At 47.4% G+C, this 17515-nt stretch overlaps 1 protein-coding gene across 1 annotated transcript in view; it reads right to left on the reverse strand.

Moving 5' to 3' along the window:
- The window catches only part of LOC144168034 (uncharacterized), a 55117-nt gene that overhangs the window by 13249 nt on the left and 24353 nt on the right, over positions 1–17515 (reverse strand). Inside the window, exons 3-5 of the mRNA XM_077697124.1 lie at positions 14139–14410; positions 10699–10944; positions 9420–9723 (exon numbers count right to left, since the gene is read on the reverse strand). Of these exons, the coding sequence (XP_077553250.1) occupies positions 9420–9723; positions 10699–10944; positions 14139–14410 (822 nt within the window). The remainder of the gene's footprint in view (positions 1–9419; positions 9724–10698; positions 10945–14138; positions 14411–17515) is intronic.

A 17515-nucleotide genomic window follows, 5' to 3' on the forward strand; every position in this document is an offset into this window, starting at 1 on the left:
CGCCTTCCCCTCACACTTTTGCCAGACTCTCCTCCTGCGTTCGTGGCTCATTCGAACCACTTGACGTTTGCGCAGGAGGCTTAAACACGATTTACAACGACATGCTCGGAGGCGGCGACGCGGTGCGAGATAGCGGCAGATTCGCGCGCACCGCCGTGCGTTCGCTCATCACGATATCCTTTGCTGAGACGCAGCAGATGTGCGCCGTGACCGAGAAGACTGCACTTCGCCCTGCGCACAAGTTTCGCATTTGGAAGTGTAGTAATCGACAGCCAGAATTTCTTTACGGATATTAACAGCACAGCTGTTTAGGTCTGCACAAATCCAACCGTCGCACCAACAAACCTCGAAGCCTAACCAAAAAACGTGTTTATGGAAGTCCCGGGAATCGAACCCAGGACATGTACGCCGTGAAACTCGCAGCCTAACCACTGGGCCACCCAAAAGGCCGCGCAAGGGAGTGGTAGCAGCTGCGGGGAACAATAACTTGTGCAGCCAAGCCAATTGGGAAGAAGAAAAAACGCTCCCCGTGGTCGGATTCGAACCTCGGTCTCTCACATAATGAAACAGGCGTCAATCCGATTGATGTATTATCGCATTGCGGGCGCACGGCATTTGCTTTCGGTTCGTAGCACGGGAGTTGGTTTAGGACTTGGCCGCGGGTTCTAGTGCGCGCGCGGTCCGCTTTGGGAGGGATGTCAAAGCCTGCGGACGAAATACTCCGGGCCAGCTACTCTTGGAGAATTCAGTGGCACGTTCACAAATAAACGCGAGGTGATGACATACGGAGAGGAAACTTGGCGAATAATGATGATGACATAATGATAATGAATAATGATGATGACAGGTGATGACATACGGAGAGGAAACATGGAACGAATAATGATCGGAGTAACACCCAAAGACAGGAAACGAGCTTCCTGGATCAGAGAACAAACCAGAGTCAAAGATATCGCAGTTAAAATAAAAAAAGACTTGGGCTGGTCACGTAATTAGGCGTAATATCATACCAGGTGGACTACAAGGATGATAGCGGGGACACCGATAAACGGGTCTTGAAAAAGAGGAAGGCCAATTACTGGATGGAGGGATGAAAAAAGGAAATTTGGAGGCAAAGAATGTAATCGAGCGGCAAGGGACAGGAGCTGCTGGATATTGATGGGAAGGGAGAGAGATGTGGTTACAAAAACTTGCACGCTTGCGCCGCGAACTCGAGCTAGAGCCCGGGTTCGTTTTTTTTTCGCTTCGTTCCCACGGGAGGTACTACAAACGTATTGGGGCCCGTAAAGGCCGGGGATCTGTCAGTCCGCTCTGGTTGCAAACCCCTGCGCGCTCGCGCCGCGGCTCGGGGCCGGGTGAACCCGCAAATTTTCCCGCCATTTTTTCGCGGGGCTACCATGGTTGCCACACCAGGACTCACCAGGTTGCCACACCATACGTTTGTAGTACCTCCCGTGGGAACGAAGCGAAAAAAAAAAAAAACGAACCCGGGCTCGAGCCTGAGTTTGCGGCGCGAGCTCGCAAGTGTTTGTAACCAGAGCGGGCTGACAGATCCGTGGCCTTTACGGGCTCCAATACGTTTGTAGTACCCGCGAATGTATGATGCGAGCTAATCAACAGTGGGAAGTCCTGGTCTGGAAATCAAGGTAGCCCCGCGGAAAAATGGCGGGAAAATTTGCGGGTACGCCAGCCGAAATGCTACCAGTCCGTCCTGCAGTGGACCTAGTGGGCTTTTGACGATGATGAGGATCATGATGATGACGATGGTGATGCAACAGCCGGGTCTCCAACCAGTGGAGGGGGGCCGCCAGCTCTGCTGTTTCTCCAGCCTTGCACCAGTAGTACAAGCAGCGCCATTTTTTTTGTGCGGGGGGGGGGGGGGGTGGTTGGGAGTCAAAACACTTCCATTTCGGCTGTAGGCAAAGGTGAGAAGATTCGGTTTATTGCACTACTTTTGACGTGCTTTTTTGTTTGAACGGCTCGCGCAGTCCGGCTGGGACACCATGCAAAATTTGGCCTTTTAGCACTTCCCGCTCCACCTACCGAACTTAATGTGAATAGTGGATGTCGGATATGATCTACACACGCATAAAATCAAAACTCATGAACCACAAACAATCCTCACCACAACCTTTACGGGACTGGTGTATAGCTATGGTACATCTTGAAGGTAGCGCACTCAAACACGGACACTAGGAAAAGAAACGACACACCACAGCGCTGACTCACAACTGATTTTTATTAGAACAGTCACGCAGTTAAATTGACCACACATCATACATACGTCACATTCCAGCGTATCATTTCCAAAACACTACAGGCATGCACAAACTGTGTGGATGAAGGCGCGTGTTATATTTACGTTCTGAAGCGATTTAGAAATTTAAACTTCCTCTTATGTAAATGCATCGACGGCACACTAAAGCACCACACCCCCTTTTTTATATTATATGCCTCAATAATTTCGCGTGTTAACTTGTCCCTGTGCACAGATAATATAACTTTTTCCTGGAACGCAGGCTCGCATTTGCACTTGGATACGGGTTGAGCCACGTGCGAGTAGGTGTCCCCGCCTAACGTCCTTTTGTGTTCTAGTAACCTCACATTGATACATCGACTTGTCTCTCCAATATGCACATAACGGCAAGGAAATGGTGTAAGGTAAACACACTTTTTGCGTGGAACAAAAGGAACACGCAAAATTATTGAGCCACATAATATAAGAAAAAAAGTGGGTGTGGTGCTTTACTGTGCCGTCGATTTATTTACATGAGAGTGAGTTTGAATTTTTAAATCGCTCTGGAACGTGAATATAACACGCGCCTTCATCCACACTGTTCATGCCATTCATGTTTTGGAAATGATACGCCGGAACGTGACGTATGTATGATGTGTGGTCACATGGGTTTAGGTTGAAGTATTTAAGGGGGTGTCTATTCCAATAAAAATCAGTTGTGAGTCAGCGCTGTGGTGAGTCCTTTCTGTTCCTAGTGCCCGTGCTTAATTGCGCTACCTTCAAGATGTCCCATATGCATTACCAACTAGCCCAGTTGGTAATGCATATGGGACATCTGCACGATCTATAGCTGCACCAGCAAAAAATAAACTGGGGTGGATTCCTCTGTAATAGGAATCGGCAAAACACGAAAGTGAAATGTGCAGCGAAACCTGCAGCTGAGCATGATTGGCGGGTCGGCGGCTGTCTTCTGGATGTGCTTGGCGAGCAATATCCTGCTCGCGGTTCGCGTCTGCAAAGGTGTACCGGCGTCATTTCCGTGGCGGATATGACGTCAGTGAAATCTTGGTGTGGCCCAGCATGAAACACTTTCGTGTTAAAATATACAACCCGAAAGCGAACAACCCCAAATAAAACGTACTGTTTAGTTTATAAGGTTTCTTTCCCGCAAGAAGACCCTGTGTGCAGGGGTGCACCCTTTACAGGCCGCTTGCTTCGTCGTACTAGCGTCACTTCCGTGATGGATATGACGTAAGTGAAATCTTTGTGAATCCTGGAATAAAACACTACGCTGTTAATAGCCGGAATACGCGAAATCCGGCCCACATAACGCACGTTGCAGTCTTTGTCTCTGTTGCTATATTTGTGCCATTTTCGCACTGTTCCCTGTCCCGTCCCAAAGCCATGCTGTTCATGGTCAGCGTGACAACACAGACTTAGCCGATTACCCGAAATCCCCATAGCACCTAACTACGTTACGGATCCACCAAAAAAGGAAGCATTAGAATTCGTAATGTGATGTGTGCACAATGGCTATGAGGGCGCATTCCATTCCGAAACCTGCTACCCAGAGAATTAAGTGTAAGAGGCTGAATTTCGCCTCCACAGCTTGGACCGTTCTTCAATGTTGTACTATAAAATGCTCTTCCGTTGTACTACAGACCTGACTTTCAAATAATACCAGCACCAAGCAGTACTTTATTATTTCAAGTATGGTTGGGTTTAGTGACAAGAACGTAAGCTGTGATGTCAACACCGCTAGAGCTTCCAGTAGGCCCTAACGCTCCCCGCGAAGTCATGCTCGAATTAAATTTTTCGTTTAAGGGGAACTCACCTGATCACACTCCTATGGGACTCATTCATTCATGTCCCACGTACTTAAAAAGCATGGTGCACCGATACGAAAAGTTTTCCAAATGCATAAAAATGGTCCTAACTGCCTAGTTTCGCTCTTTTAGAGATATTTCACTTCTTTAGTGACATAAAGAATGCATAAAGAACACGTGTTGGTTTATTTAATTTTCACTAGATGGCACTAGCTGTCTAGCAAGCAAGGCTAAGGCAACGGTTAATGCAACGGCTAATATTGCAACCGCTGTATATATGCAATGGCTAATATTGCAACGGCTAATATTGCAACGGCTAATATATGCAACGGCTAATAAATATTAGCGGCCAGGAAGCCACCGACCTCGTGTTAAATTTTAGTGCAGAAAAATCAGGAATGGTTTTTAATAATGCTACCACTGCCGTAGTGTCTATCCAGCAAAGCGAATTACCTAGAGTGAAGGAATATAAATATTTGGGAGTGTGGATAAACGAAGGGGTAACTACTTAAGAACTCACGAGGAGCAACTTAAGGTTAACAGAAAGCGAAACGCAGCCATAATGAAGCATAGAGCTCTGTGGGGGTATAACAAATATGAAGTAGTAAGAGGAATGTGGAAAGCAGTAATGGTTCTAGGTCTCACGTTTGCGAATGCTGTACTCTGCTTAAAATCAGACGTTCTATAAGGCCTTGAAGTGAACCAGAGAACGGTAGGACGTTTGGCCTTAGGCGCGCATGGAAAAACAACTAACGAAGCAGTACAGAGCGATATGTGCTGGGCGTCGTTTGGAGTTCAAGAAGCACATAGTAAAATATGTTTTAAGATGAGGTTGAGAGCAATGGATCAACGAAGGTGGGCAGCTAAGGTTTTTAGGTACCTATACTTGGAAAGCGTGGACACGCAGTGGTTAAGGAAGACTAGAAGACTAACGATGAAATACGGAAAGAACAGTGTAGAATTCAAAACAGCCAAGGTAACCAAAAAAGAGGCAAGGCAGATTGAAATGAATAAATGTAGGGAAAAAATGGTAGCTAAAACTTTGTTAAAGATGTACAGGGCTGAGAAATTGAACATCAGAAAGGAAAATTTCTACGATAATTCCCAGGGCAGTGCTTTGCTTTTTGAGGCTAGAGCAGGTTGCTTGCGAACTAAGAACTTTGTGGGGAAGTATTCACGAAATGATTGGGTATGCGTGGTGTGCGAAAAGAAACAGAAACTATGTGGCACTTAATGTAGAATGTGAGGGTATCCATCCAAATCTACTTGAAGAAGATATTGGGCTTCCAGAAGCCCTAGGATTTAAGGGTATCACCGAGGAAGGAAACTTCAAGGCTGTCGAGGGGACGAAAAGAAGATTAGAATGCTGGTGGACGAAACAGAGAGGGGAATATTGCCTAGGACAGTTACCACCTGTAACAGGAAAAAAAAAGTATTTTGTGCCTAATAAGCTTTTTGTGTCTGCCCTAAGCAGCGCTAGTATTATAAGCAAACTAGGCCGCTGTGAACATTGATATGTTGTTGCAAAGCTTTTCTTATTGGCGACCCGTCGCGGTGGCTCAGTGGTTAAGGCGTTCTGCTGGTGAGCCCAAAAACGCGGGTTCAATACCCGGCCACAGCGGCCTGTTTTCTGACGGAGGCGATGAGCGAAAACGCCCGCATGTTCGAGATTTCCGCGCACGTTAAAGATCTCCAGGTGGTCAACACTAATCCGGAGCCCTCCACTACGGCGCGCTTCATCGCCTGTGTAGCGTCGGCGCGTTAAACCTCATAATCAATCAATCAATCAATCAATCAATCAATCAATCAATCAATCAATCAATCAATCAATCAATCAATCAATCAATCAATCAATCAATCAATCAATCAATCTTATTTTAGTACGACGGTTTTTACGTAGGGGGTCGTTAAGTGGTAAGTCCCCTAGGAATATTATCAGGTGAATCCCCCCTAATTATTCCCTCGCACACAAAACAATTCATGAGCCATTCCACTGTATGAAGGTGGACGACAAGAAAAGATGACGTCGGCAATATACACCGCCTGCCACTCAAGGCAACAGACGTGAAGTTCAAAATAAACAACGGCAACTTGTTTTGACGGCGGATCCACAGTCCGGAGAAAGCAGAGGAAATTAGACATGCAAGCGCTTTGAATGCCGAGAAAGAGGGGGCGATGCAAATGCACACCATGCCACAGATAAAATTTCGAGATTTCGAAGCCAGAGAAGATATAAGAAAAGTCTCTATGTCCGCGCAGAAAGAACGCATGTGGAAAAAAGACTCCTCGAGCCGTACTGTGGGCGGTAGGACACCTACCGGAAAATAAAATACTAGGACCGGAGTACGATCGCACCAGGAAGCAACGAAAACACATATCTTGCCCGTTCTTAAAGGAGCCATGAAGAGAAAACACAAGTTTGGTTCATTCGAAAGATTGCCTCGTTAGAACCATAGCGACACCACTTATAACGCAAACTTCGCTCAAATAAGCTACATAATTAGGAAAAAAGGAAATGACCATGCGACCCACCAGCTCATTTTCCGCAACAGAACCTATGCCGTCACATGGGCTAAGCTCTGCGATTGGCGGAGGCCGGCAAAAGCAAACGCATGTTAGGCAGGGCTTACAGCTTGCATAGCGAGCTAAATGCCCGTGAAACATACTGCACATTCTTTTTATGACAAAGAACGGTGGAGTAAACGGTTGAAGGTCCGAACGAACTCGCAAGCGTGTGCGCCAATGCGTACAAAACTAGCGCCGCGGCCGAGCTCGACATCTCGCCGTCGCGCAGACGAATTTTCGGGTTCGAGGCTCTTCGGGGCCAACGAACCGTTCCAGCACGCACAGCCGCGACCTTGCTTCGTATCGTAATCCCTTCACAGGAGGTTGGCCGTCATATCGCCAACCAGCAAAGGTAAAAATAGAAACGAGGGGAGTAAGGAACAGCAAGAAGCGACGAGATAGTGCCAGTCGTCGCGTAAGTTTCGAATGGTGTTGGCTTGCTGCTGTCGTTACGAGCTCGTTTCCAGTTTACAACCACTGAAAACTTCAGTTTGTTCAGTTACGGCAGGGACCCTTACGTTAGCTCACTCCTGGGACATGCTGGCGCTCGTCGCCGACTTCGTCAAATCGCTCTGACCTTGGGGAAAAAAATGCCGTAAACACCGCGCATTGACGTTCGTATCTTTCTGGTCGAAGCAGAGAGCTCGCGCGAACGGCTTTCCATACACGACACCGGCCAACTGGCATAAGTGATACTGCTACTGAAATTGAACTATTATTAACCGTAATCAAAATACGGCACATACGTACCAGTCTATATTCGTCCGTCGCGACGGGGCTGACGAGGCAGCGGTGTCGACGGCTGGGCGTTCGTCTGTTGTGGCTATCGCGGAATGGTCGCTTTCCCGTCCACCGCGTATCCCACAACTCTTGCCGCTCGTGCACTTAGAAGCATTGAGCGTTTTTGTGGTGTGAGGTTGTGAAATGCAAGCCCGAGCTCCTCGGCGAGAGTTTTGTTCTCCGGATCAGGCGATTCCATGACTAGGGCTGCGGGTGCACTAGGTTTTACTAGTATTTTTAAAATGGCCGCCGTCTCGATCGACTCCCGCGTGTGGGTGCTATATGGAGTCGACATACTAAGTATCTGTTTCATGGACCGGCTCTATGACGCCATTGTACACGTCACGGAATGTTCAATTTTAGCGGGAGATTTAAAATTTTGGCTTAAATTGCCTTATTTCTCAGTGAATAAAGCATCATTTGCTTCCGGGAAAGCGCTTGGGGTACTATGAAACACCTAATCTTTCGAATAAAACAAACTTTTGTTTTCTCTTCATGGCTCCTTTAAGCATGCACTCCCAGTGATTTACTGAGAGCGCAGGAACTTGAGAACGGACTTTACCCATCCGTCAGAAATTAAGCATTCACGAGAAAACGCCGTAAGTCAACCCGAGAAGCTACAATGCCCCATTCGCGGCTCCAGTGGTAACCACCTAACAGGGAGACATCCTTGATTGCCTCACCCACACGAACGCCGCAATCAAACAAGCAGAAGTGCGCCCACCTATACCCTTGGCCATTCAGCCGGGAGCGAAGATAGGTCTGTACACTTTACGGACCCCCAAGTTTCGGCGCGACTAATCACCATGGGGAAAATACCCAAACAACTCAGATCCATACTGAATGAATCGCTCGAAGGAAATGAGGCGGCCAACGCGGCGACGGCTTCTCTCACCACGTAGCCGACATGATCATCACGAGTTCCGCACAGCCCCGAACAGCCCTTTACGTATTACGACAGATGAGAGCCCCAAAACTGCTCCCACCTAAGACCGCAAATGCTCGGAAGCACAAATAGTACGAAAAATCTAAATTAACAGATGTGTATGCAAGATTCGTATGGCCTAAGAAGCTGTGACGCCAGAATAAAAAACTCGATTGCTCAGAAAGCACTGCGGGGAGACAGCTACTCCGTTCCACGTCACACGGTACTGCATGTGCAATGATATATGAGGAGCTACAAGTAACAACACACCGACGTAGCTAATCGTACTAGATATACGGGAGGCGGTGCTGGCAAGCACATGTCTACAAGACCAATTAAACTTGCTGTAGAGAGTGAAGGTTACCACTGGCTACTGGAGCCCTGTACCTAGGGTGCCACCCTTAAATTCCACTTTTCTTTTTCTTACCAAAGTACGCAGACAGTAGGGCGTATAACCTTGAGGTATAACTCGAGTTTTCAACGGCGCGCTTCTTTGTTGGAGATCGCGTGCTAATAGCATGCATACGAGAAGCTCGTTTTCCAGCGCCTCGCACTGCAAATGCACGTCGAGCCTGGGGGGAGTGTTTGCTCACGCGCACAAAAAGTTAGCAGTGGCTTAGGTCGGCTATGCCAGGATATACGTAGCGTGAGCTAAGGTTTTCTTAGGTTTCCTGGTTATCTAGGATTAGCTGATTATCATGCTTACTGCTGCTAAGAGGATTTCCAATCCAATCCAATCCAGTCCATTCCAATCCAACCCAGTTGCGGTGGCGGCGGCTCCAGCACGCCAGCTACGCGCCGTGAGACGTCACGGCTCCTCGCGCGTGCTCGGCACGGCTCTCCAGGAGCCACGCGAAACTGCTCGTCCTCGGCCAGTGTAGCTAGCGCTACAAAAAACGGACGAACCCTGAGCCACAGAAACATTCGCCTTAAAAGCAGAATTGATCCATTTTATACTGAAAGACGGCTCCTGACAGCTAAAATGATGACATTGCCGAACAATGCACGACGTGTCATTTAGAAACATGAGATGAGATATAGCGCAGTGTTGAAGAATGAAGGGCAGTAGTTTGCGGGCCTCACTCACCGGTGGCCTTCTCCTCGGCTAAGTGCGCGGCGAACATCGAGAAGGGGATGAGCATCCCCACGCAGAAGCGCGTGAGCACGAACGCGTAGTTCTTGGTGTCGTGGTACTCGATGTGGTCCGGGTACGGAAAGCGCCTCAGCGTCACGGGGTGCAGCGGGTGGTTGTAGTTGAAGCGCCCTGCCTGCAGCTGCAGATGTCGCTGCTGCAGCGCGGCCACAATTGGCAGCAGCGTGTTCACCTCCGGATACATTTCTTCCCGCGCAGGGCCCTCTGGCGATGCGATGAGGCGGCGCTGGTAGTGGAGCTGCGATGGTCACAAGCACGCGTGTCACGCGCAGCCACGCGAGCTGGTCGCGAACACAAGGGCTTCTCCCTATTATCTCAATAATCTTTGGTCTAAGCATTTATAGGTTATCCATGGAGCCGTTTGTGAAATATCTTCTGTGGAAAATTCTGAAATGTTTTACAGTATCGCTTCCCCGCACTGCTTTACTGCGAATTCACTCACGCCATAAGGAATGTTCGAACAAGTGTTCGAACGGAGCGCTGGCGTGCACGGGCAATGCTCGACGCCCTACAATGGCCAAACAACGCGTTGACGGCAAACAGAAGTAAACTATGTTTTGCAGTTTTCCTGCAGCTTTCTAATTGGAATGTTGCTTCCGAAAGGACGAAAATCAGGTTTAAAAATTATTAATTTGCCTAAACAGCAAACAAAGAATGCTCTTACGAGGCCGGCGCCATTTTGATTTGAGCTGCTTAATTCCTGAAAGAGACCTCTGTCATGTGAACTTTTCCAAGGGGATAAAGAAGGTCCCCCTGCACTTTTGCCGAACCGCTGCTCGCTACCACTCCCAAGCGTAGCCTGCAAGTACATTCATGAATACACGAGAATTCGGGAGCACATCCTCCCCATTATCTCAGTTGGTGTTGCATCAGACAACCCGAAAGTCATAGGTTCAGGTCTCTCCTTAGAAGAATGTTTTTTTTTTTCAATTGATATCGTCCAAACCTCTGACACAAAATCTTGTAACAAAAAATTAGAAGTACTTCCCGTGTGTCTGCCTCAACGATCTTGCGAGCTGGCTCTTCTGTCTCTGTTCATTCATAAGCCCAATGTATTTCGCAATTCGGATTCTACATGTCCTCAACACATGGTCTCAAATTCTAATCCCACATGCGTGACTTTTAAAGCGCATCTGACGAACAAAATTAGCCAATGACGCCTAAAGGGTGTTACCAACAAGAGTAGGGCGAACACCGCATGATGCGACCGCACCTGGACGTCGAATGGTAGCGGACCCGCAAAGAAGGAGACGTGCAGACTTTCAGGCGCCGTGTCGCTGGTGGACGAGTACCGCAGGACCACGGTGCGCACTGGCATTGTCTGGCGAACCACATCGCGTGCAATCGCGATCAGCTGTGCCTCTGACGATAGACTGACGACATTGCTCACGCCCAGGTCAGCGAACGCTTCTACGGTTAATTTATGAAGGTACGAATTGTCCTCTGCGAAGTAGTACACCTGCGGCCAAAGGGAGAGCACAACCCACGACTTCGTTCATGTCGGCTCACAACTGTTCCGATTGACAATTACACGCCGAATGTATTTTTTTGTTACCGTGCAGTATTCTGACGAAGATGCGTCAACAGTAACGTTTACTTTGGTTTTGTTAGAATATTGTCACGGGACGTGGTGGACAATCCCCGTTGCGCCATGGCCCACCACCAAGGATGGTGACGACGAAGAAGAGCTGTGTGCGCCGCGCTGCCAGGCCGGGCTCCGTTTTGGCATTATGTAAATAGTTCTTTAACCATCATGTAAATACATCGCTTCATCGCTACATGGTCCGTTTCATCTGCCGCCACGTAACAGTATTAAGAATGTTCTGTAGTCCAACTTGCCAAAAAGTCTGAAAGGTGTAATCATGACTCGTAGGACAGCAATGGCATAAGCAGGGCGGCTGAGAAATTTTTTTACCGTCAATAAACAGACATCGAAGAGATACGGGACAGGTGAGAGCAGGAGTTGCACGGGCCGGAAACCAAAAGTAAGGAAGCTTTCAGACTGTCAACGAGCTTACGTTTGATCGTTGTCTGGGGATGCAAAAAGAGTGAGGACCAATTGGGGTATGTGCTTCACCCGATATGCTTAGTGCAAATGGGTTTTTAATAGCTATGTGCAAAGGTAGAGGAGCAGTGGAGGTATAGGGACGCGGGTACAAAAAGGCCCGACGTTAAACCTCATGGCCAGCTTTTGGGCTTAACTTCGTCAACCAGTACACACAGTGGCGTATACCACAAGTAAGAAGTTTTCATCAGGCTCAACTTGATTGTTATCTAACGCTGAGCGTAAAATTAGGACTTCACGTCTAATGTTATGCTGCGGGGGTCTAACTTCGTCACCGATCGCACGCAGCCCGACTTAATATAATTCGTCGCCACTAAGCTCAGCTTGATCGTTACGTAACGCTGAGCCTACACATACGTCGATTTGAGGTCTGAAGTCACGAACTGGTGCCCATTCGAAAAATTGCTCGTCGCACTTACTGCAGCTGGATCTGCGTTTAACCATTAAGGTCGTAAGACCTGACAGGGCGCCGTGTTGTGTAGCGCTACGGCGCATGCCCCACAATTGCTGCGGTTATTCCAGCGAAGCGATACATACCCCAAAGTAGCACGAGTGCGCAATGGTTTACTGGCCAACGCTTATATGCACGAATGTTCTCTGCTGCAGTGCGCGTAATGCAGATGCTGCTTGGAACGCAAAAACCAATCAACAAATCAATAAAGGGGACCGAGCAAAGATGCATACACACACAGTAGCGCATACCCTCAATGGGGTATTAACTTTGTACGCAGGAATGGATGCTGCTTTCGCGGAATATTCATGAAGTCGCTACCAACCAGTCTATCAGTTTTCCGTAACCCACAACATTAAACGTGATAGGCAGGATTAAGCGAAAAGGTTCCTTCACCACGTCCTCGTAAGATGTCCAAAGTCACAGCTTTACAGAAGTTGACTTACAAGGCAGCAGTAAGTCAGGCGTCCGTGTGATTGATTATATTCATCTGTCAATTGGAGTTTCCTACCCTGCTTTTATTACAGGCCGTTCCTTACGAGTGACGGTTGAATGGTTCTCAAGGGCAAGACATTCTTTTTTGGGTTCTTTTCTTAATTACTCCGAGTCCATAAGCGACACTGATGGGGCAGCCGCAGACCAACGTAAACGCGCAACTGCCGTCAACCTCGCTTATCTTCAGCATGCTTGAATTCAGGAAGGAAAAGAAAGGGAGGAAAAGAGTCCCAGTTTTATCTGCACAGCATCCGTCTGCATCTATTGGAAAAGGTTCAGGCTTCGGAAATATTTCAGAATATTTCAAGTTTTATTGAGAGGAAATGTAGCTAATCCAGTAGTTGATTCGCGACGGTAATATATCTGTCCGAATGGTTTTTCTATACCTAGCATCTGTCACGCGAGCGCAACGCCGTGCGAAACGACGGACACGTCAGCAAAATCCCTAGCTTGGCCAGCTTGGTTCGGGCTGTCATGAGACTGAAGAATAATTTACACTGCCCTGTGTAACAAAATAGGAAGGGTTTTCATTCTTAGCAACTAAAAATCCCGAGTTTGTGTGGTATTCGGCAGGAGTTTCCCAAAATACAACTGCACTCTTTTTGGAAGCGATATTCGTCTGACGAAAAATTGAAGTTCTTATAACGTAACAGTGCTGCATACCATCAGACGTTAAGAAGGACGCGAAGCTTTCTTCTCAGTTTTTTTCCGTACCATCGGTAATCTTTCAATATGCAAATTCTGCGCCCTGCTGGCCACGCGTTCCAAAAGCGAGATTTGTGTGGTAAATTGTGGCCCATCTTTCATGCCAGTGCCATAAAAGAAACAAAAGAAACTATATTACGAATAAAAAATATTGGGATAAAATATAAGTTTTATTTTATGCACCCAGGCTACCACATTTTGGAGAAGTACGGCGCCTGCGAGGCGTAGGTTGTAGCTTGGGACACGAGCAAGAATGATCCGGCAACATTATATAAAAGTGCTTCACCGCCATCGCTCGTGATCGTCGGCTCCTACAGTGAAAACTAATGTGATCCACAAGTGTTTTGCGGTTTTCTGAAATCTTTTAACTGCAGGATTTATCTACACTCTGAGACAATTTTGCTGTTCAGCTTCACCACGATGAGCTCGATTCACCGATCAATGCAGTCAATAATCCAATTTCGATGAACGAACGTGTCCAGCTTACGAGCAAAATAGCGTCCTTTGCTGTGGTATCACGCAATGCAAGCATGACGTTCTGTATTCCACAATGCCGCAGCTCCAAGCAGACTTTGTGTGAAACTGTATGCATCGTTGGCGACATCAATTGGTCGCTCGAGCACATTGTTGTGATCATAAACCATGGGATTGCCCTGCTATGCAGGCACACAATTACTCAGGGGCTAGGATATCTCCCAATCCAGCACACCTGTTGCGGCAGAGCGCCTCAGCTATGGCGTCAAAGCAGCAAATCATGCTAGAGTTGAAGGGCACAAGTTGCACCCGTATACTGTCTCGTAGGAACAATTTTATTGCCGCATAGTTCGCTATTCGCTCGCTTACCTTTCCACTCTCTACACTATGAACGGTCATTGCAGTTACTCGCGGAGTGTGAAACACGACTCCACTATCCACGGAAGTCAGCGTCTCTACTTACCTCGCGTATGTTCGCTAGCGCGGGGTTCGTGTTCCAGAAGTGACTGGGATGGACGGGCGGGTAGATGGTGTCCCCTCGGAGGATGAGTGGCTCCCTGACCACGGTCTCCTCTTGGATGCCCAAGAGGAGGACGATCATGAGCGTGATCTCAATCAGCAGGGACGGGTAGTGGCGGCAGATGCGCTTCAGGTAGATGTCCTTCCACAAGAGCACGTGCAGCTGTTGAATCCACAAGGCACAGCGGCTTTGGACACGCTCCTCTTCGGCGTCGTCTGGAAGTGTTGGGTCACGTGTCAGTTCGCTTCGATGGATAGAACTAGCTTAAAACGGCTCATATAACAGAATAGACAGTGTACGAAGCCGCAGTTATGCCACGAATGAATTATATATACTATATATACGATTAACTATGTATTATAATGCTCCGACATTTCATTACAAGCTGAAACAGCAGTAAACACAATCGCAGTTCTTGTCAATCTAGGGTGCGGACCTGGTTAGACACAGAAGCCAAGCGAGCGCAAGGGATAAATTTGACCGGCGGGGAATCCAAAAGATGGCGCTTGCGTTTCACGCTGGCTTTGTAACCAATACAAAACATTGAGGCGAAAACCAAAGATGTATGTGAAAACACACAGGACGAACATTAACTTCCCAGAGAATGTTTATTGCAAAAACACGCACGCAGGGATGCGCACGTGCACTTACTCACACGCAGGCATGCACGCGCACACATACACCCGCACACACCCGTACGCATACATGCACAAAATCAGCCCTTTAACTACTAATAATAAGTAAACCACAAGACTACATACAGAAGAGAGAATTCGCTTGAAGAGACAAGGTGAGGCAGAACACGGGGTTCCCCGGCGCTGGCGGCTCCAGACGAGGCTATTTCTTGGCTGCAGCTATAGGAACGACGTCGTACAATGGACCACAATGTCTATGTGTTTGTTAGTTCCCGAAATATAAAGCCTTTAGCAAGATCTGTTGACGGGCTAGTTCTGATACTTGAGAAGCCATGAGGATTGCGCAGAAGAACGACACACAATGTCTTCCCTATGTGTGCCATTTTTCTGTGCAATGCTCACGGCTTTTGAAATAGTATTTATGCGCGCTGTGTCGTCCGCGACTTCAAAGGCACAACCCCAGCCCAGCCTCTCAAAATACTGTGTATACCTTTATTACTGCCTTGATAGACTGAATGGCAGAAGGCCAGAACGTTGCATTACTTGCCTTGTTGCCTATAGCCATCTCAAAAAGTACTAGCGAGTACAATTATCGAAATATTTTAAATTGAGTGAATTACCTTTGAAACTTTTACCCTCGATTCCTGAGGACAGTTAAGAGAAGCGCGAAAGGTAAAAGTGCGTCCAACCTCCGCCGAAAGTTCGTCCAGATGATCGTCAAACGTTCAAAGACCGAAGTCGCCAACGAAGAATGAACTCATGGGACGATTTTCTGCACACTAAGTAAACTCATCGATGAACCATCTAAATGTATTGCGATACGTGGTTTATGAGAATACGATATACTATTCTACTCATTTTTCATCACCAATGTGCGTTGTCTTATCTAGAACCGTTCCTTTTTCCCGATTTTCAAGCAGCCGTATTTACACAATGGAAGCCTGGTTTCATCAGGCTTCCATTCAGAGCTTTTCAGAGATCTCATCAGAGCTTTTCGGTCGACCAACCGGTTAAAGGGGAAATGCATTAGTTTTTTTTTTTTTTACAGAACGCCATCGGTGCCACCAAAAAAGCTTTCTCTCTAAAAGCAACAAAAAGAAAAAGACAGAAAAAGTCCAGATAAATGAGGATTTGAACCCACGGTACCCTGACACCATAAACCATGACCATGAATCCAAGGTTCCTTGACTTCGCCATTTTCGGCATCAAACATCTATAACGACGGTTTTTCGCACAGTGGTGCACCTGATGGTTTTGCCGAAATTACTTAAAAAGGCATTAATCCATCCGTGTCACTTTGGGTGTTTTATTGGGACCCCACACCCCACACTTTCAGGAAGGCGTGAGTGACTCGTCATATACATGCAAATTGCGCTTGAAAAGCCCCTGGAAGTTACTTGTTTACGTAGGCGTACATAAGCATGCTCTAAAGAGAATTGCTGCAGTACCATCACCGAACATTGCGCTGGAGAGAGGAGGCGGAGATATGAGTTGCAGGGTGGGCTATTAGACGAAATTTCAGCGCAGCTATTCACCAACTGGTGCTGTAACGAAGCGTTTTGTTATGCGAACTATAAGTAATGATAATAAATGCAAGATATACATGGCACGAAGAATGTTAAGAGGTGGACACACACTCTTCTGTAAAATAAACTTAATTAAGCATACGACATTTCAATCGCTTATAAACGCGTAGGGGGAAAATATTTAAAAAACGGGATGCAGAAGTGTCGAAGCACAATTACCGGCCAACTGAACTCAGCGGTGTCACTGTAGAGGGTAGAGAATTAAACCCGCACAAGTGAACCAGATGTCAATGTCAGCACGCCACACTTAAAGGGGTATTTATTAGGTTTCCAAGGTACGCCGAAAAGGTTAAGCCACGTTAATAACGAGCGGAGAAATATAATGCTCTAGTTCTTCGTTTAGCGTCAGGTCATACGCGAAAACACGTACACGAAACGTCTAAAGGCGGATGCCTAGTGCATTGTTTAATTTACGTAAGCCACTAATACAAACGCTCCATAAATATTCGCTGCTAAGCCATGATTGCAATGTTAATTCAATGATCGCATTTCTAGTAGCTGTATAAGAATCAATCCCAGCCCCACACAGTTAAAGCTGTCAGTTCCAGGCCTCAGCATTCCGAAGATTTCCTGCTTCAAATGCCACGCTGCGTAGCCACTACTAAGCGTGTTTCGTCGCCAGATCGTTCCCTTAGCAATGTGAGAATGCCAGCACTTATGCTTACCCGATTCCATCGTCTAGCAGCTGGAATCGTCCTGTGCGGTCGTTGCGAAGAAAGGTTCGATACGGCACACAGCGCATGCAGGTGCGCCAACTTGCTGTGCTTCTTCTTCTTCTCCTTCAGATGCTCGTCAGCTTCAGATCCCTTAGGGCCGTTGCAGGTGCTTGTGCCCACGAAGGGACTTAAGTGTGTGCGCGACCCCGCTCCTATCCCCCCTTTTTCGCCTGCCATCTCTTTTATTCCCTGAACACCCCTTCCCCAGTGCCGAGTAGCAATCCGGGCTCTAAGCCTGGATAACCTCTCGGCCTTTCCTTTCGCTTTTCTTCTCCTCCTCCTCAGTTATGTTGCCAGGATGGCATCTTTGAAGCAGCTCCCAATAAATGTTTGAAGGAGCCTCCGGTGACCATAATTAATATAATGCCTTCTCATTTAGCTCA

The sequence above is a fragment of the Haemaphysalis longicornis genome, unplaced genomic scaffold, assembly GCF_048455015.1.
Source record: "Haemaphysalis longicornis isolate Haplotype H1 unplaced genomic scaffold, Haemaphysalis longicornis Haplotype H1 scaffold_2, whole genome shotgun sequence".
In the NCBI taxonomy this organism is placed as follows: Eukaryota; Metazoa; Arthropoda; class Arachnida; order Ixodida; family Ixodidae; genus Haemaphysalis; species Haemaphysalis longicornis.